A 20,040-nucleotide genomic window follows, 5' to 3' on the forward strand; every position below is an offset into this window, starting at 1 on the left:
CGCAGTCTGGTCCTGGTGGCAGAGGAAAGGGCTGAGGGTGGATACAGAGGTTAAGGGCGGGGTCGAGGTTAGAGGCAGGGACTGCGGGCGGGGGAAGGGCGAGGGAAGTACGCGTGCGCACTGCACGCCGTGAAGGCTGTGAGGGCAGAGCCGGGCGGAAGCGAGCTCGCGCCTGTACTGTTTGCCATCCCGGACGGGGACTTCCGGCGCACGGTGCTTTCGTCATCGGCGGCGCGCCGGCGCTCCACGGGGGTACCGGGCTCGGCATGAGCGCGGCCCAGAGGGACGCGGTCACGGGTGGCGGCCCCGCGAGGGACGCCGCGGCCGAGCCGGGCGATGCTGGCAGCCGTAAGGCGCGGGGCCGGCCGCGTCTAACGGAATCGGACCGGGCGAGGCGGCGGCTGGAGTCGCGGAAGAAGTACGACGTGCGGAGGGTGTACCTGGGCGAGGCGCACGGGCCCTGGGTCGATCTGCGGCGCCGAAGCGGTTGGAGCGACGCTAAGTTGGCGGCCTACCTGCTGGGGCTGGAGCGGGGGCAGCGCGCTGGGCGGCGGGGGTGAGCGGGGAGCGGTCCTGGGAACCGCGAAGGGGCGAGCCTGTTTGGGGGGGGAGCCGGAAGCAGGGCCGGGAACTGAGGGTGAGCGTGGGGAGTTGGGGGCTGGGATCCGGGGTAGGGAACCGGGGCTGGGGGTAGCACGGTCACGAGGGATCGAGGGGGCCACGTAGAGGCCTTTGCAGCCCTGAGGACTGTCCCCCCTCTTCATCCTACCGTGATACCACAGCTGCTGGAACTGCCCATACCTCTGCCACTCTTCTCCCCTTAGGAAGCCCTGGGAGCAGATTCCTAAAAAGCCCAAACGGAAGAAAAGTGAGTGTCACGGGGCTGGTGAGCGAGCAGGGCACCCCGAGCCACAGGGGGCACGGGCTGCCAGCAGCTCCTTCCCACAGGGCGGAGGCGCAACGTGAACTGCCTGCGGCATGCCGTGATCTGGTATGAGGATCACCGGCAGCGCTGCCCCTATGAGCCACGCCTGGCCGAGCTCGACCCCTCCGTGGGGCTCTACACTACAGCCGTGTGGCAGTGTGAGCGCGGCCACCGCTACTTCCAGGACCTGCATTCTCCCCTGAGGCCGCTCAGTGATTCCGATGGGGACAGCGACACTGGTGCGGAGGGACAAGGGCTGAGTTGGGACTGGGGCCAAAGGCAGAGGCTGGAAATGCTTGGGATGCTGGGGCATGTTTTTCTGGTGGGGAGGGGTAGAAGGGACTTTTGGATGGGGTCTGAGTTTGGAGGGTGGGGTCGTAGGAGGTTGTCTGGGGGTGGGGTGCTTAGGGCTCACCATTGGGGTCTCTGCCATTTTCTCTTCCTACAGCAGTGGCTCCCAACAGTTCGTCGTCCTCCTCCTCTGGGAGCTGCAGCTCAGGCTCGGAGACAACGCAAGGAACAACGCAGGGGGCTGCCCTGTCAGCGCTGGGGGGGGCCACAGCGGTATCCCATCCTGCAGGGCCAGGCCCACCAGTGGAGGGGCGTGTGGCAGCCCTGGAGGCGGTGGTCTGCGTGCCGCTGCCCCTACCCCTACGGTTGGGGGCAGGCCGGGGGTCACTGACTGAGGAGGGGACCTCCACCTTGTTGCAGGGAGGGGCCCCGGCACTGCTCCAGGCCCCCCCGCTCCTCATCCTGGCTGGCCCTGGCTATGAAGGTCTGGAGGGCCTGCAGTTGGATGTAAGGGGGAATGAGATGTCCTGTGCGCTGCTGGAGGGAGAAGGTGCATTCCCCCTGGACCCTCCTCTGCCTAAGACAGGTACAGGGCAGGGATTTGGGGTGTGTGGCACGTGGCACCTTGTCTCCCCTCACTCCTTCTCTCTGCTGGCGGCAGAGGAAGATAAAGCACTGGGGTTGAAGCAGGAGGAGGTGCCACCCCCTGCAGCAGCTGAAGACTGTCTGGACCCGCCTCTGGAAACCCCTCGAGAGCCCTCCCCACCTCTGCCAGGAGAGGATGCTGACGGCAGTGACATTTCAGCCATCATCTATGAGATCCCTAAAGAGCCTGAGAAGTTGGTGGCAGCGGGGGTCAGGGATCCTTGGGGTTCTTGGGACTGTTATGGGGTATCTGGGGTGCAAGAGAGAGTTTTCTTGAGTGGGGCCCTGGAGAGGAAGACTGAGGTTGGAGGGGGCTCTAGTAGGAGCTGTAGGGTTACATGAGGGCTGCGAACGCAGGGTTCTGGTTACAGGGAACTGGGCTTTTCTTGGCCTGTGGGAGCTCCCTGGGGAATCTTTGTAAAGAATTTTACAGGTGGGGTGTTCCTTTGGGGTCTCTGGGGGAATTCGGTGGATGGGAGCTGGAACTTCTTTGTGGATACTGACTGGTTTTATTGGGTGGGGGGTGGGGACAGTGTATTCTTACAGGATGTTGTTGGTATACTCAGACTCCTTATGGTTCGTGGGGGCAATTAGGGCTCAGGGGTTCTGCAGGCGTGCTAGTGGGTTTGGATGGGTGTCCTCAACACTGTGGCCCCTGGGGGAGGGTGCTCACTTCAAACCACAGCTACTGCCCCCCCTGCAGGCGACGGCGAAGCCGTCGGGGCCGTTCACCTGACCCTGAAGGGCTCCCAGAGCCAATCCCCTGCCCCTATGCAGGATGTGGGCAGGTCTATGTGGCCCTCAGCAGCTTCCAGGTACGAGTGTCTGCCCCGTTCTCCGCCCCCCCCCACCGTGCAAGCTCTGTGCTCCTCTCGCTGCTTTGCCCTCTACTCTCCCCCCTCCCCAACAGAACCACATCAATCTGGTGCACCGCAAGGGCCGGACTCAGCAGTGCCCCCAACCTGGCTGTGGAAAGAAGTTTTACTTGACTCATCACCTGCGCCGGCACATGGTCATCCACTCTGGTGAGCCTCCCACCTTGCACTGTGGTCTCCTGGGATCTTGGGACCCCCCCCTCACTGTCCTTGTCCCCAGGTGTGCGGGAGTTCATCTGCGAGAGCTGCGGCAAATCCTTCAAGCGCAAAAACCACTTGGAAGTGCACCGGCGGACACACACCGGGGAGACCCCTCTTCAGTAAGTGATGGAGGAGGGGGCAGCTGTGAGCCGTCCCACGGACTCTGCCAACCCCTCCCCATGCCGTTCTGTCCCCCCCTCCCCCTGCAGGTGCGAGGTCTGTGGGTACCGATGCCGCCAGCGTGCCTCGCTCACCTGGCACATGCGGCGGCATGGCGGGGGAGGGCCAGCGGCGCACCCCTTCCCTTGTGAGCACTGCGGGAAGCACTTCGAGCGACTGGATGGCCTCAAGTGCCACACGCTCAAGAGCCACCCCGAGCCTCGGGGCACATAGTGGGGGGGCCACGAGCAGCCCCAAGCCTGTTCCCCACGTGGGATAAGGAGGCCTAGGGGGTGTGGCATTAACCTTTGCCCCCAGAAACAGTATAAGCTATGGCACATGGAGGTGAAGGAATTAACCCCGAGTGTCCGTGTCCCCACCTCGGTGCACAATGGGGGCATCCAACCCTTTGTCTGCCACCAGCACTGAAAAGGAACTCTGCCCCCTCCAAACCCCCTCCCCACTGATCTCCCCTTGCCCCAGATCCCCTTAGCCATACTTTATTTATTTCCCAAGTCTTTGTCCTCTGCTCCGTAGGGTACCTGGGTCCAAAAAGTGTGTTATAAGAGGGGGTGGGCAGCTGGTGCCCCACTTTTTCTGTGGGTAGCGGGTCTGGCCTCTTCCATCCCCCCAGTCTCCCCCGTCCCCCCCCATTAAAAACAATTTTAATTCCTGCTTTTTCCTCCTTTTCCGGGGCAGGGATTCAAAGCCCTCTCTCCCTCCTCCCTCTCTCCCACCCATTGGGGAAGGGGGTGTGGGGGGGTGCTGGGGGGCGCTGTCCTGGTACTGGAAGCGCGGCCCGGAGCTGTCCCTGGTGCTGAACGCGGCAGCTCTTTCCCTTCCACCGCGAGTCTCGTGGGGACCCCAGAGTGTTGGGGGGGGGGGGGGGGGGCGGGCCGAGGGGCGGGCCGAGGGGCCCCGCCTCCATCACAACCAATGAGCTTCGGCGGGGTAGGGGTGGGGGGGCGCGAGGGGGGGGGGGGCTGATCCATTATGGAGGGGGGGTGCCGGATCACCCCACCTGCGGGGTGGGGTGGGTTGCAGGGTGGTTCGGGCTGTTCAATTGGAGGAGGCGGAGGGTGCTGTAGGCCAAACCCTTCTGAGGGGCTGCGGAACGAACCACTGCTGGAGTGGGGAGGGACAGAAGGGGGCTGGGCTGCACCCACCACAGCGGTTTTGGGGGGGGGCTCCGCCCCGGCCCGCCCCGCCCCGCGGCCGCCCAAGGACGTTTAAAGGACCGACGGGGGCTGCCGCTCTGCAGCGCCAACAGCCGTGACTGCGCCCCTAACACCTCCAGCCCCCCCTCCCCCCCGCTTCCCACGCCCTAGGGACCCCGCCCTCCCCTTCCTTCCCCTCCACCCCCCAGCACCATCGCCCCCCTCCCCCCCATTGGGCCGTGCGGGGGGGCCTGGACCCCGCAGCCCCACACAATGGTGACGGTAGGAACAAATGATGGGGGTGTGTGGATGGGGTGGGGGGAGTGGGGGGGAGGAATGGCCGGGTCCCCAGCAACATCCATCCCCTCAGCATCTGTACTCCCTGGCATTCCCTTCCATCACTATCCTGTGCCTTCCCCCCCAGCCCTCCCCATGGACCTACTCGCATCCATCCACCCCATCCCCAATCTTTGTCCCCCCCTTCCTTTTACCTGCAGCTACCATCCCTGCGTCACCCCCACCGTGTCCCTGTGCTCTCAGCATCTTCTCCCCCCTCAGCCCCCACCCTTTGTGATGTCCCTCTGACCGTGTGACATGCTTGGGCAGGGATGGGAGTGCCATGGGTGTGAACATGTGTATGCATCTGAGTAATAGAGCGCACATACCTGTGTGGGTCAGGGGCACACGTGTGCCCTGTGTACAGGACACGTGTGGGGCTGTGGGGGCACTGTGGCTGTGCGCACATGCGTGTGCACAGTCTGTGCATAGGGCGGTGCATGAGTGTGTGGGAATGGATGTGTGCAACCTGCCCCTGCCCCATAAGTCCCATTTGCTCTTTTTCACCTTCTCTCTCTTTTCGCACTGTAGATGGGTGCATTGCTCCGTTCTCAGCCACTGTGCCTCCCCCCCACCCCGCAGCCCGTGGCTGGTGGCTCCGGGCACCCAGTCCCTGGCCACAAAGGGCCACAAAAGGCCATTGTCCCCTGCTCTTGTGCAGTGGGCGGGGCAGGCGAGGGGGCTCCAGAACAAAGGGGTTTTATCTCTGTGCTGACTGTCATCGTATCGTCCCCACATCCATCCCCATCCATGTCCCCACAGTGTTGTCACCCTCCTGAAGTCCCTGCATGGTGGCATCCCAGTGACGCCTGTCCCCGTCCCCTGCAGATCCTGAGCACGGTGGAGGCGCAGGCTCCCAGTGCTGCGGGGCCGTCAGGCTGTGGTCCCGTCCCCGTGGCTGTCCCCGTTGTGGCAGTGGTGCCCAACGGTGTCCCCCCTGGACCTCCCATGGCTGATGACTGCAAAACCAATCTGATTGTTAACTACCTACCCCAGAGCATGAGCCAGGAGGAGCTGCGCAGTCTCTTCGGCAGCCTCGGGGACATCGAGTCCTGCAAGCTTGTCCGCGACAAGGTCACTGGTACGGGTATGGGATGGGGAACACAGGGAGGCGGAAGATGGGAGCCCCTATACCCCTTGGGGATCTAGGTGTTTGGGATTCCCCTACCCCATGGAGGTACCGGTGTTCAGATCTGATTGTGGGGATGGGGGCAGCTTCAGGGACTCCCTTTGGCTGCCACCAAAGGGATGTTGAGTCCCAGTGGCTCCGCCACCAGATCACTGGGGTGAATGGGGATGAGGATGGAAGTGACAATGTGCAGGGGACAGAGTCAGCCCCAGTCGCTCACCCTCCCTGCCCCAGGGCAGAGCTTGGGCTATGGCTTCGTCAACTATGTGGAGGCAGGCGACGCTGACAAGGCCATCAGCACCCTCAACGGCCTCAAGCTGCAGACTAAGACAATCAAGGTACCGGGGGGCCATGGGGTGCAGATGCTGGGAGGAGGGGCAAGAGCATAGCGGGGCAGTTATGCTGGGGGGGGGGGGGGCACGGGAAGGAGGGGACTCTGGCACCCAGATGATGCCCACCTCAGGTGTCCTACGCCCGGCCCAGCTCGGCCTCCATCCGCGATGCCAATCTCTATGTGAGTGGCCTCCCCAAGGCTATGGGGCAGAAGGAGATGGAGCAGCTCTTCTCCCAGTACGGCCGTATCATCACCTCCCGCATCCTCGTTGATCAGGTCACCGGTGCGCCCACATGCACGGGTCCACACCGTATGGGGACTGCTGGGTACCTGGGTCCCTGTGGTCTTGCAGGGGAGGGTAAACAGGGTTAGGGTTCCCAAACACTTGGGTCCCCATGGAGTGTGTGGGGCTTGAAGCACTTGGGTTCCCTTGGGGTGTGGTGTGGGGCTGAACAGGGGTGGGGGAGTCCTGAATACCTGGGTCCCCATGGCTCATGGGTGGGGCCTGAAGGGGTGGAGGAGGAAGGGGCCTGAACAGCTGGGTCCACAGAGGTGGGGTTTCTGAACACCTGGGTCCCCATGGGGTGGGGGGCAGCATGAACAGGATTGAGGGGGGTTCCAAAAAACATCTGTGTGTCCAGAAGTGGGAGTCCCGAACACCTGGTGCCTGGGTCCCTCGGTGGTCAGGAGGAGCTATGGGCGGGCAGAATGGGCCTTGGATGCCTGGGTCTCGTGGGTGGCCTTGCACAAGGGGATTGCTGCCATGTCCCTCCCCATGCAGGTATCTCACGGGGGGTGGGCTTCATCCGCTTCGACAAGCGTGTGGAGGCGGAGGAGGCCGTGCGGGGGCTGCACGGGCAGAAGCCGCTGGGGGCTACCGAACCCATCACAGTCAAGTTCGCCAACAGCCCAGGGCAGAAGTCAGGGGGGGCCCTGCTCAGCCTCTGCCCCAGCACCCGCCGCTACAGTGCCCTGCACCATCCCCCCCAGCGCTTCCGGTGCGCCCTGATGCATGGTGCGGGGAGAGGGAGGCAGGTTGGGATTGGAGACACCCCTGGATTTGGGGACACCTCTGGATATGGGAATGATCCCTACTGTATGGGGATACCTCTGTGTCTGGGGAGGGGGGGGAGGAAGAAGGCACCTCCTGACTGTAGGGGCACAGCTGTGCATGGAAATCCCCCCCACCAGCCCACCAGGCTCCCTGCACATCTCCTCTAACAGAGCCTCCTCTCTTCCAGCCTCGACAATTTGCTGAATGTGGCCTATGGCGTGAAGAGGTAACCCCCCCCCCCCCAACTCTTCTTGGTTCCTTTCCACACCCTCAAACGTAGGACTTACGCTGCCTCGTGGCGGGGTCCTGTGGCCCCTGACTCCAGCACAGCCCCCTGTCACTGCTGCCCAGGTTCTCCCCATTGGCAATTGAGGCTGTACCAGGGCTGGGGGCTGGCGTGGGGCTGGGAGCCCCTGGGTGGTGCATCTTCGTGTACAACCTGGCACCCGAGGCAGATGAGAGTGTCCTGTGGCAGCTCTTCGGGCCCTTTGGTGCCGTCACCAATGTCAAAGTTATCCGTGACTTCACCACCAACAAGTGCAAGGGCTTCGGCTTCGTCACCATGACCAACTACGAGGAGGCAGCCGTGGCCATCGCCAGCCTCAACGGGTACCGCCTGGGTGAGCGCGTACTGCAGGTCTCCTTCAAGACCAGCAAGCAGCACAAGGCCTGAGCCCCCCCCCCACCCCAGCCCTGACACCTCACCTGTGCCCTCCCCCCCCCACCTCCCCCACATCGTTGTGGGCTTCTAGAGGCAGCTGGACCTCTCCCAAACTGGGGGGAAGCGTGGAGCATTGAGGATGGGGGAGGGAACCCAAAGATGCCCCAGGGCATATTCCTTCCCCTTCCCCTTCCCCCCCCACCCCCCACACATTCCCCAAACAGACAGATGGGACATTGCAAACTACATTCTCTTGGAATACTGTGGCGTGTCCCTCTCACTCCACAGGCACTGCAGCAAAACCGGGAGGGATGGGAGGGGGGAAAGACAACGCTCAGAGGCTGCAGTAAATGCTGGTACCCGGGGGACCTCTCCGCGCTCCCCTGGGGGGTGTCAGCCCCTCTCTCCGGGTCCCGCAGCGCTTGACCACGCCCCACAAGGGAGGCCACGCCCCCACATGCTTTGGCCACGCCCCATCGGGGCGTTCTGGCGGTGGCCGGACCACCGAGCGGTGCCGTGGGACCGCGGGTTCGAGCCCCGGCTCCAGCTGCTTTCCCCGCCTCCCCCCAGCCCCAACCCGCCCCGAGTTCGGCTTCGTTCACCAAGCTGGTGCAAAATGGAGGCCACTCCAATCCCTTCCTGCTATCTCCACTCTTTTTATTCATTTTTTTCGTCCCCTCGGGGAGGGGGTTTGTGGGGGGGTGGGGGTGGTGGGAGGGCAGAAGGATGTGCAATAACAGCAATGGTAGCGTTAACAGGAGGGGAGAGAGAGGCCAAGGTAGCGAGCAGCAGCTCCCTGGCACGACAAACACAAAACCATCTATTTTTGTAAAAGAATAAAAAAAACCCCAAAAAACAAAAAACCCAAAACCCATAACAAACAAACAACTGCAACCCTTCCTTGACAACACACTTCTGTGGGAAGTATTCTGGAGGGGGCAGGGGGGAACAGTTTGGGACCATTCACCTCATGTGGGGACCATGGGGAGAGGTGTTGGGTAGTTGGGAGCAATGGAGTGGCTTAAAGGAGGATCTGCTGTCTTCAACCCAACCATCTCCCAGGGCTGCGACTTCTGCTTGTCTGGTTCTGACCTCTGGGGCAGAGCAATGCCCCTCCAGTTTCCCCCCAGTACCCTCATTATTATTGTTATGATTATTGTTATTGTTGTTTCTATTATTAATTATGACTATTATGATTGCTACTCCCATTATTTATTTTTCCTTCTCCTTGGGACAGCTCTGTGCTTTTTTGCTGTTTGGTTCTGGTTCTGATTCTGCCTCCACTTTGTGTTGCATCATTCCCATTTCCCTCACTCACCTCAGCGTGTTCCCATTCCCGGGGCTGCAGAGCCCCCATTCCGGTATGTAGGGACCCCTCCCCCCCCCACCCACCAGTAGCAATAAGAGCTGCACCCACTGGAGGGGGGTATTGCCTGGGTCTCCCCTCTGTTACTTGAAGAGGGGACACCCCAAAATTAAGAGAACACACTTGGGAAAAAGGAAAGTCCCCACGCTGAGTTCCCACCCCCCAACATCTCAGACACTTTGTACTTTTCATGGCAGAAATAATAAAATATGAACAAATGTTAGAAAATGCCTGGTCTGTGGGGGCTGGGGGGAGGTGAGGGCAGCTGGCTCTCCTATTTTTGGAGGTGAATGCAGTTTTTGTAACCTAAAAGGAACTATGCATTTCTTTACAGGAAATCAAAACACTTCCGAGTTTCCATGTGATGTGACTCAATAGAAATTCCTCTACACAGCCTAAAAAATACATTTGAGACAGGTTCTTAAACATTTGGGGCTTTGCTTAACTGTCTAATGCAGAGATAAATCTGCTTTAATGCATGGTGTAAAACTACAAAGACATAAATGGCAATGGTTCACTTCTAGACTGCTGAAGGGTGCACTGAAAAGCTTCTGAGAAACGCTAGAGCACCCCAAGGGAACTCAGGGAATACTGTAAGCTGTCCCACTGCCCCCCCCGGCACCCTTGGGAACCGGCCACTTTCGTTCCCATCCACCCCTGCACGCGTCGCCGGCACTCGATTGGCTGGGCTCCGCACGTGACCCACCAGGAGCACACCCCGGCTGCGTGCACGCGCACTACCGCGTCGGTGCTCAGTGCTGCCGCCAAGTGGGGAGAATTCGGTACTGCAGGCACTACAAAGAGAAAAAAAAAAAAAGCACCGTCCCTATTTTACCCCAAACTCCAGCCCCATATCCCCACTCTTTCATACCAAACACCAGACCCAATTTCTCTTTCGTCCCAAATTCCAGCCTCAAACCATCAACTATTATGCCCCAAATGGCATTCCCAAATTCTTGCTATTTCAACCCCAAACTGCATTCCCATATTCTTGCTATTTCACCCAAACTCCAGCCTGAAATCCTCAGTACTTCACCCGAAACCTTCACTATTTCACCTCAAATTCCAGGCTCCGACACCCAACACTCCATTCTGAAATCCTTGCTATTTTAGTCCAAACTTAAGCCCCATATCCTCATTATTACCCCCAAACTATAGCTATTTCACCCCAAACTATACTACCAAATCCCCACTTTCACCCCAAACTCCGTTCCCAAATGCTCACTATTTCACCCCAACTTCCAGCCCCAAGCCCTCACTACTTCACCTCAAACCCTCAGCCTTTCCTCACTATTAGCCCTCAGCATTGCCCCAGCAACATTAACGCAGCGTCCCCCCCAGCATCACTCCCTGCTGTTACGTCCTGGTGATACCCAACATTATCCCCCATAGTCAGTCAATAACATCACCCAAATATCTCCCCCACAAAGTCATCACCAGCATCACTCCCTGCTGTTCCCTCCCAGTGATACCCAGCAACGACCCCCTGATTTCACTTCCTAGTATCACTCCCTTAATGTCACTTCTGAAGTACCACCCTAACCCTGTCACCCCAGTGTCATTCCCTGATGGCACCCCATATCTCTTCACAACACCACACCCAAATATCACTCTAGCACCACCACAACAATGCCACTGCCCAGCATCACTCACTGATGTCACCCCCCATGATGCCCCAACATCAACCTCGTGTCACCTCAATGTCACTGCAGTCGAACCACGCAGTGTCACCCCATCATCTCTCCCTGATGTCACCCCCTAGTGATACTCCAACTCCCCAACATCATTCCCCACAGTCACCCCCAAATATCACTCCAGCTTCATTCCTTGACTTTAACTCTGAAAGGTATCTCAGTGTCAGCCCTACATCACTTCAGTGTGCCCGTCTAATATCAACCCAGTATCACTCGGGGATGGTAAATGCTGGTGATACCCCAACATCACCCCGCAGTTTCACTCCCCTGAATCGCCTCAGCATCACCCAACAATGTAACCCCCGTGTCTCCTCCCCAGTGTCACGCCTTGATGTTAAACATAATATTCTCCTCCTTAACAGTCCCTGTAGTGCAAGTACAGTATTACTTTCCAACCCTCGAGACGGCAAATGGCCAGATAGGAGAGAGCAGGAACACAGTAGCGGTGGATGTGACAGGCAGTGCCAGCAGGGCGTCCCCTGCTTCAAAGGGCACTCAGCCTCTCTCCCCACCACAGCCTCTCTCCAGCTTTGATTCTCCCAGGATCAGCAGGGTTTGTTCCATTGGCACACCGCACCTGCGTGGCCAGTGCATGAAACGGAGCCCAAGTGGAACACCTGTGTGTAAAACAAGTCTTTGCCCAAACAAGTTCAACTACCAAGGTCTGCTCTCTACAAGACAAGATCCTTGAGGCTATGGTCACAAGTACCAGCTCTCTTAAGACTTTCAGGATGCTTTGTTCCATCCCAGGATCATTCTTAAGTCAGGAGCCTTTAGGTCTCTGACACAGTTGCCCGACAGTCATCACAACATTACTCCCTGATGTCCCCCCAACAGCGACACCCCACAAAACCACCCGATGTCACTCACCAATATTATCCACCAACAAATGTGTCCCTGACAAGAGCTCTCTAACAACATCACCCCAAAATGTCACCCAAGCATTACTCCCTGACTTCTACCACCATCGATTCTCCAACATCACTTCCCAACACAACCACCTGGCATCACTCTCCAGCATGACTCCCCATCCACACCCCACATCACCCCCAAACAACGTCCCCAACAACATCTCCCAGCATCACTCCCCAACATCACCCTGCAGCGACACACCAAAATCATTCAATTCAATCACATCAATGTCACTGCATCACACCAGGGTCACCCCAGCATCACTCCTTGATGTTAAATCCCAGTGATACCTACACACCACCACACAACTTCACTCTCACATCACCCCCAAACTCTCTTCTTATTATCACTACAGTATCACCCCAACAATGCCACCCCCCAGCATCGCACCAATATTGTCACTCTTTGATGTCTCCCCCTCAGAGTACCACAACAACACCCCCCAGCATCCCTTCCCAACACCACTCCGGAGTCACACCTGAAGAACAGCACCCCAATTTTACCTCCTGACGCCCCAACATCACTACCTAATAGCACCAGTGTCACTCCAGCATCAATCCATTGTCGCCTCCAACAACGTCACTCTTTGACACCACACACAGTGATGCGCCAATATCACCCCAACATTTCTCCCTAATTATGTCCTTCTCATATTCACTCACATTGCCCCCACCACCTCCCACCCCTCCTTTGTCTTTCACCTCCAACCCACAAATATCTCCCCTTGGTGTAACTCTCTGATGTCACCCCCTCCGGTGACACCCCAGCATCACCCCAGCGTTGTCCCCCAGCGTCTCTCAAACATCATCCCAGTGTCACCCCATCGTCAACCCAGCATCATCCCCCAGCATCCCTCTTAGACATCACCCCACTGTCTCCTTAACAGTGTCACTTCCTTGACTTCAACCCCCACTGATATCCCAACATAACCCATAACGTCACTGCCTTATACCACCCCAGTATCACCTCTTGACGTGACACATAACAGTTCCCATAGGGCAAGTGCACTATAACTTTATGACCCTCGAGAGATGGCAAACCGCCAGCAAGGAGAGAGCAGGAACACAGCAGCGGTGGATGTGACAGGCAGCGCAGCAGGGCGTCCCCTGCTTCAAAGTGCACTTTGCCTCTCCCCCATCACTGCCTCTCTCTCACTTTGGTTTTCCCCAGGGTCTGCAGGGTTTGTTCCATTGCTGCACCGCATCTGCGTGGCCAGCGCAGGACACGGAGCCCAAGTGGAACTCCTGCTCGCACAACAGCTCTTGGTTTGATTCCCTGACACAGCTCCCAACAGTGTCACACCAAAATGTCGCCCAAGTGTTACTCTCTGATTCCCCCCCTCAGTTGTTCTCCAACATCACTCCCAGCATGACCCCATCATCCACACCCCACGTCACCCCAAACCAGAGCCCCCATAACGTCCCCAGCATCTCTCTCCTAATTCCCCCCCCAGTGTCACTTCCCAACATCACACCAATGTCACTGTGTCACTCGGGGGTGTCCCCAGCAGTGACACCACAGCTTCACTCCTTGCTGTTAAACATCAGTGGTACCCCAACATCACCGCCACACTTCGTTCACCAATGTCTCCCCCAGTGCAGCCCCAGTACCATCTCTGAGTGTCACCCGTCAGTGCCACCCCCCCACCAACACCACCAACAGCATCTCCCCCCCACCAACAACAGGAACAGAATCTCTCCCCCCAGCCAACACCACAAACAATTGCATCGCCCCCCCACAACCAACAACAGGAACAGCATCTACCTCTAACCAACAGCATCTCCCCCCCCAACCAGCACCACCAACAGCATCTCCCCCCCAACCAGCACCACCAACAGCACCTCCCCCCCAACCAGCACCACCAACAGCACCTCCCCCCCAACCAGCACCACCAACAGCACCTCCCCCCCCAACCAGCACCACCAACACCACCTCCCCCCCAACCAGCACCACCAACACCACCTCCCCCCCAACCAGCACCACCAACACCACCTCCCCCCCAACCAGCACCACCAACACCACCTCCCCCCCAACCAGCACCACCAACACCACCTCCCCCCCAACCAGCACCACCAACACCACCTCCCCCCCCAACCAGCACCACCAACACCACCTCCCCCCCCAACCAGCACCACCAACACCACCTCCCCCCCCAACCAGCACCACCAACACCACCTCCCCCCCAACCAGCACCACCAACAGCACCTCCCCCCAACCAACAACAGGAACAGAATCTCTCCCCCCAGCCAACACCACAAACAATTGCATCGCCCCCCCACAACCAACAACAGGAACAGCATCTACCCCTAACCAACAGCATCTCCCCCCCCAACCGGCACCACCAACAGCATCTCCCCCCCCAACCGGCACCACCAACAGCATCTCCCCCCCCAACCGGCACCACCAACAGCATCTCCCCCCCCAACCGGCACCACCAACAGCATCTCCCCCCCCAACCGGCACCACCAACACCACCTCCTCCCCCAACGCCACCTCGCCCCCCAACCGGCACCACCAACGCCACCTCGCCCCCCAACCGGCACCACCAACAGCATCTCCCCCCCCAACCGGCACCACCAACACCACCTCCTCCCCCAACGCCACCTCGCCCCCCAACCGGCACCACCAACGCCACCTCGCCCCCCAACCGGCACCACCAACGCCACCTCGCCCCCCAACCGGCACCACCAACGCCACCTCGCCCCCCAACCGGCACCACCAACGCCACCTCGCCCCCCAACCGGCACCACCAACGCCACCTCGCCCCCCAACCGGCACCACCAACGCCACCTCGCCCCCCAACCGGCACCACCAACGCCACCTCGCCCCCCAACCGGCACCACCAACGCCACCTCGCCCCCCAACCGGCACCACCAACGCCACCTCGCCCCCCAACCGGCACCACCAACGCCACCTCGCCCCCCAACCGGCACCACCAACGCCACCTCGCCCCCCAACCGGCACCACCAACGCCACCTCGCCCCCCAACCGGCACCACCAACGCCACCTCGCCCCCCAACCGGCACCACCAACGCCACCTCGCCCCCCAACCGGCACCACCAACGCCACCTCGCCCCCCAACAGCATCTCCCCCCCAACCGACACCACCAACAGCATCTCCCCCCCAACCGACACCACCAACAGCATCTACCCACAACCCTTTAGTCTCCCACCCCCACTGTCACTCCCACTTCCGTCTTTTCTCTCAGTGTGACTCCCTGATGTCACCCCCAGTGACACCTCAACATCACCCCAGTGATAGCAAAAAATTTCCCCCAACAACGTCATCTTCCAGCATCACCCCAGTGTCACTCCTAGACTTCAGCCCCCACTGATATTCTGACATAACCCCCTATGTCACTGCTGTATGTCACCCCCACACGTCCCCCACATCTCTCCTCGATGTGACCTATAGCAGTCCCACAGTGCACTATTACTTTATGAACCTCGGGAGGCGGCAAAGCGCCGGAAAGCAGAGAGCAGAACCCAGCAGCGGTGGGTGGGACAGGCAGTGCCAGCAGGGCGTCCCCTGCACCAAAGGGCACTGTGCCTCTCCCCCACCTCTGCCTCTCTCCAGCTGTGCTTCTCCCCAGGGTCTGCAGGGTTTGTTCCATTGCTGCACTGCAACTGCGTGGCCAGCGCAGGACACGGAGCCCAAGTGGAACTCCTGCTCGCACAACAAGTCTTGATTTGCATGCCCAACACAGCCCCCCAGGTTCAGCCCCAAAATGTCACCCCAACCTTACTCCCTCATGTCCTCCCCCCACCTGAGGCCTTAATGTCATCCCCCACCATCCATGCCCCACATCACCCCAACAACATCAGCCCAAAGCATCACTTCCCTACAGGAACCTAATGCTCTCAGCCCCCAGCATCCTCCCCCAACATCCTTTCCTAATGTCACCTCAGCATCACCCCACAGCATTGCCCCATAACAGCATCCCCCCATAACGGGATGAACAACACAGCATAACAACATAACAATCAACTCCCATCAAATGAGAACAATGCCCAAATACAACAAACAAGGACACAGGAATCAAAGAGAAAAACTACCCTACCTTGGAAGATCTCCGGTACGTAAAGAGCTCCAGGAAGAACTGCTCAGCTCCACTTCCTGCCCTTAAATGATGGCTGGGAAGGGGTGGTCCTGGCCCCTCCCCTTCCTGTCGTCAGCAGCATTGCACACACCTGAGCTCCCCCGGTTTGGCCCCGCCCCCCCACCACGTGCGGCATCGCTGCTCCAAGTCCTCACTCAGCATTTCCACTGCACCCCCAGCATCACCCCAACATCTCCCCAACAGCGTCACCTCAATAGCGTCACTCCAACATCACTCCAACAGCGTCACTCCAACATCACTCCAACAGCGTCACCCCAACATCACCACTACAGCATCACCCCAACATCACCACTACAGCGTCACACCAACATCACTCCAACAGCGCCACTCCAGCATCATCACTACCGCGTCACCCCAACAGCATCACCCCAACATCACCACTACAGTGTCACCCCAACAGCATCACCCCAACATCATCACTACAGCGTCACCCCAGCATCATCACTACAGTGTCACCACAACAGTGTCACCCAACAGCGTCACCCCCACATCGCCCTCCCAGTGTCACTCCTCATCACCCAAATGCCATCTCAGTGTCACTCCCTGGCATCACCCCAATTTCACCCGCACTGTCCCTCCCTTGTGTCACTCCCCCAGCATCACCCCAACATCACTGCTGCTGTCACCCCACACCGTCTCCCTGTCCCCCAATCCCCACACTGTCACTCCCTGTCCCTCCATCCCTCCCCAGCCCCCATCCCTGCTGTATCCCCCCCGTCCCCCCCATGTCCCTCTGGTCCCACCTGCTTACTCTGACCCCCAACTGCAGTGCAGTGCCCCATGAGTGGTTCTGTGTCACCTTCGGTGTCACCTCCACCAGCATCTTCAGGGACAGTCCAGTGCTGTGTCCCCTGTCTCCTATGTTGCCACGTGCGCCCCACGTCCCCCCATGTCTCCGTGTCCCCTCTGTGCCCTCATGTACCACCATGACCTCACCGTGGCTTTGGCACACAGCATGGGGTGGCCCACATGGCACAGCAGTGTCCCCACCTCTGTCCCTGCTGTCACCAGAACTGTCACCACCACCTCCACACAATTGATGGACACCGGGGATGTGCCTCTGGGGGATGTGGGGACACTGGCTACACTGGGGGTGACACTGGGGACACACTGACATTGAGGACAGTGGGGAGATGTTGAGGGGACATTGTGGGTAAGCTGATGGTGTGGCGACATTGGGGCATGGGGACATGGAGAGGGACACTGTGGGGATCCAGGGGGATGCGGGGACACTGTGGATGTTGGGGAGACACTGCGGATGTTGTAGAGACATCGTGGAGCAGTGGGGGATGTGGGGACATTGGGGCAGTAATGGGGGAGCTCATCCGTCGGTCATCCCCCCCTGCTGGACAGGCAGACCCGGTTTATTTTAGTTCATTCACAGCTGTATGGGAACTGTCAGCCATTACTTACACCTGTATGGGAACTGTCAGTCACAGCCCGAGCTGTGATGGAGCACCTGGTGAGGGGGCGTGGCCAGCCCTGGGAGCACAGGTGGGAGCAGTTGAGCCGTGGGAGGGGATAGGAGGAGATCCCTGGCTCCACCCCCCCCTGCCCTCATTTAAGGGCCGGCAGCCGCAGGGGAAGCATCTCAGCCTGGAGCTGCTCTCTATGGAGCCTGTGGGTGAATGCTGCTCCTTGGAGTAAGGTCAGTGATTTCTGTTTTGCTTTTGGGTTATGCTTTTTGTCGTTTTGGGGATTTGATTCTGGTTTAAGGGAGCTATGTTTGTTCTCTGTGTTCTCTCTATGCCCTTCCTTTTTTCTGTAAGGGAGGTGCTGGGATTACTTCTTTTTCTCTGAACTGGTGATGGAGGAGCTGCTGTTTATTTTGTTCTTTCACTACTGCCTCACTTCTGGAGTGCTTCAATCAGCCCCAGGGTGACGCTGCTCAGCCGATGGAGCACTGCAACTCTGGGGATGCCTGGAGCTTATGCCCTTTTCTGTAAAGGGGCTCAGTATTCTCACAATCTTTTTTGTGCTTCTTTTTAAAGCTTTTTTTTTTTCTGGTTAAGCCTTTGTTTCTTTTTTTACAGTTTTCATCTCGTCATCTCCACCTTGGGGTCCTGAACTTTGCTCCTGCATCATCCCAGCCTGTTTTACAACTGTGGTAAATGGCGCTCTACATCAGCTCAGGTGGAGTATTGTTTAAAGGCATTTTGTGACTCGTTAGCACGTAATGAATTACGTGTTTCTTTGTTCTGATCTCTTTTTACAGCTCAGTGGTGTTTAAGGCTTGCTGGGACTCCTCTAATTGATGGTGTAAGTATTCTGGGATCTGCAGAGCAGGAAAAGGAACACCGTGAACCCCTTGTTGGTGCATCACTCGTATGCAGGCAGGTCTTCTGCTGGCCTTGGTAAGAGACGAAGTGGGGTTACTAGTGCTCCTTTCTCAGAGGAGCACGTTTGTGTAAGAGGTGCTGCTCTGTACGTGTGGGGCAGTGCCTTCATTGCTGTTCTGTGTCCAACAGGTGGCCATGGGGAGCTGCACTGAGGAACGTGGGGTGCTCCACGAAAGCAGTGAGGAAACCAAAGCTGCATCTGCTGGGATGGCTCAGAACCGGACTCTGCTGACTGGTAACTGGTCACCCACACAGGTAAGGACAGCACACACTCACTGCTGCTTTTCTATCACCTAGTATCGCACAATGTAGTCCTCCCAGAGCTTTTCCCTGTGCTTTAGGGTACCCAAAAGCTGCCTGTCCTTTTCATTTTTCTCCTGGGTGTTGTCCTTGCCCTTTCCCTTGTCTTTCTTTGCCTTGTTCTTCTTCCCTTTGTGCTGTCTCCTTACTTTTGCTCGGTCTTTCTCCTGGCATCGTTCTCTTGGCCCCTGAGTGCATTTCTTGCACTGTTCCCCTTTCATTCCCTGTGCTTTCCCATTTTTCTTCTCCTTGTCTTTTGCCCTTTCCCTGGGCATTTTAGCGCCGTTCTCCTGTCCCAGCTCTGGGCCTTTTGGCGTCGCTCTGTTGTTCCTGTAGTGCATTCCTTGCACTGTTCCCCTTCCATGCCCTGTGCTTTCCCTGCTTCTCCTCCTTGTCCTTTGCCTTTTCCCTGGGCATTTTAGTGCCATTCTCTCATCCCAGCTCTGGGCCTTTTGGCGTCGCTCTCTTTGCCCCATAGCGCGTTCCCTGGGCTTTCTCTGTTTCTCCTCATTGTCTTTTGCCCTTTCCCTGGGCTTTTTAGCGCCGTTCTCTCGTCCCAGCTCTGGGCCTTCATTTGGCGTCGCTCTGTTGTCCCTGTAGCGCATTCCTTGCACCGTTCCCCTTCCATGCCCTGGGCTTTAGTGCATTCCTCGTGCCATTCTCCTTGCCCTCATCTTTGCTGTGTCTTTCCCTGGTTCTTCTCCTTCCCTTGGCCCAGCTCTGGCCCTTTTCTTTGCACTGTTCTCTTGGCCCCGTAGTGCAGTCCTTGCGCCGTTCCCCTTTCATCCCCAGGGCGTTCCCTGTGCTGTTCTCCTTTGTTCTTCCCTTGCCTTTCCCTGCACCATTTTCCTTGTCTTTCTTTTGCTTCATCTCTCTCTGGGATTTCACTTTGGCTTTTCCTTGCCTGGGTGTTCCGCTTACCTTTGCCTCCCTGGGATGCGTTGGAGGCAGCTTTGATTTTAATCATCACCTGAACTGTAATCTTAATGGGAGCTCTAAAGGTAATTGTAATCATGTGCAGTGTAACCCTAAACCCAATGCTAATTGTCTTTTTCCTACTTATCTCTGTTAACCCTCTTTAACAATATCTAGATCCTCCAATAACACCGCTTGCCTGGAGCACTGCAGCCAGAGTCCAGCAGCCGGACCTCGGCCTACAGCAGTCAGCATCAAGACCCTGCACTTCCTGACTCTACTGAGCCTCTGTATCCCTGCTGCCCCCACCCCTCTCCCTCCCATCTCCCAGGCCCTATTTTGAAGGGGGCTGTGCAGCTGCGGGACTCGGCGGCCCACAGAAGGTAATTCCTCAGAGCCCCGCACGCTGGGATGGAGCTGTTCCACTGTAGGTGCAGTAGAGCCCGGGGATCGCACCAACAGGAGCACTTGGTGAGTTTCCTGGGAGCTGTCAGCAGGCAGACTTGTTGGTTCTCCCATATCGCATCCTGACCTTCCATGTGTCTCAGCAGCGCTTCTGAGGATCCGCTGCACCCTCTTTCCCAGCACAGAGGTGAGTTTGAGGGGTCGGTGGTTCCTGGGGTCAT

The 20,040-nt window shown here is 58.3% G+C and overlaps 1 protein-coding gene across 8 annotated transcripts; it reads left to right on the top strand.

Moving 5' to 3' along the window:
- Window positions 1–108: 108 nt before the first annotated feature.
- LOC136044088 (ELAV-like protein 3) lies at window positions 109–8,630 on the top strand. 8 transcript variants are annotated; one of them, XM_065729159.1, is made up of 10 exons: window positions 1,913–2,055; window positions 2,565–2,886; window positions 2,957–3,056; window positions 5,418–5,670; window positions 5,953–6,056; window positions 6,182–6,335; window positions 6,834–7,050; window positions 7,294–7,332; window positions 7,437–7,726; window positions 8,056–8,630. In XM_065729159.1, exons 1-10 carry the CDS (start codon window positions 1,998–2,000, stop codon window positions 8,115–8,117), a joined length of 1,599 nt encoding a protein of 532 aa, XP_065585231.1. In that variant the 5' UTR covers window positions 1,913–1,997; the 3' UTR covers window positions 8,118–8,630. The 8 variants fall into 8 exon arrangements, with proteins under 8 accessions (XP_065585235.1, XP_065585230.1, XP_065585231.1 ...); XM_065729161.1 differs by having other exon boundaries at window positions 7,458–7,726; XM_065729163.1 differs by lacking the exons at window positions 5,953–6,056; window positions 6,182–6,335; window positions 6,834–7,050; ... (1 more) ...; window positions 7,437–7,726; window positions 8,056–8,630 and adding exons at window positions 109–556; window positions 825–868; window positions 949–1,164; window positions 1,374–1,802 and having other exon boundaries at window positions 1,878–2,055; window positions 2,565–2,676; window positions 2,772–2,886; window positions 5,418–5,503.
- The last annotated feature ends 11,410 nt before the right edge of the window (window positions 8,631–20,040 follow it).

The sequence above is a fragment of the Cyrtonyx montezumae genome, unplaced genomic scaffold (genome assembly GCF_038088225.1).
Source record: "Cyrtonyx montezumae isolate F1298 unplaced genomic scaffold, pur_monq_1.0 scaffold_109, whole genome shotgun sequence".
NCBI classification, from domain to species: domain Eukaryota; kingdom Metazoa; phylum Chordata; class Aves; order Galliformes; family Odontophoridae; genus Cyrtonyx; species Cyrtonyx montezumae.

What these genes read in the sequence shown, in the direction of transcription:
- LOC136044088 (XM_065729158.1), top strand. Translation starts at nt 267, where the DNA reads ATGAGCGCGGCCCAGAGGGACGCGGTCACGGGTGGCGGCCCCGCGAGG. An exon ending in CGATGGGGACAGCGACACTG is followed by an intron (nt 1,165 to 1,373) that starts GTGCGGAGGGAC and finishes CTCTTCCTACAG; the next exon opens with CAGTGGCTCCCAACAGTTCG. An exon ending in GCACATGGTCATCCACTCTG is followed by an intron (nt 2,887 to 2,956) that starts GTGAGCCTCCCA and finishes CCTTGTCCCCAG; the next exon opens with GTGTGCGGGAGTTCATCTGC.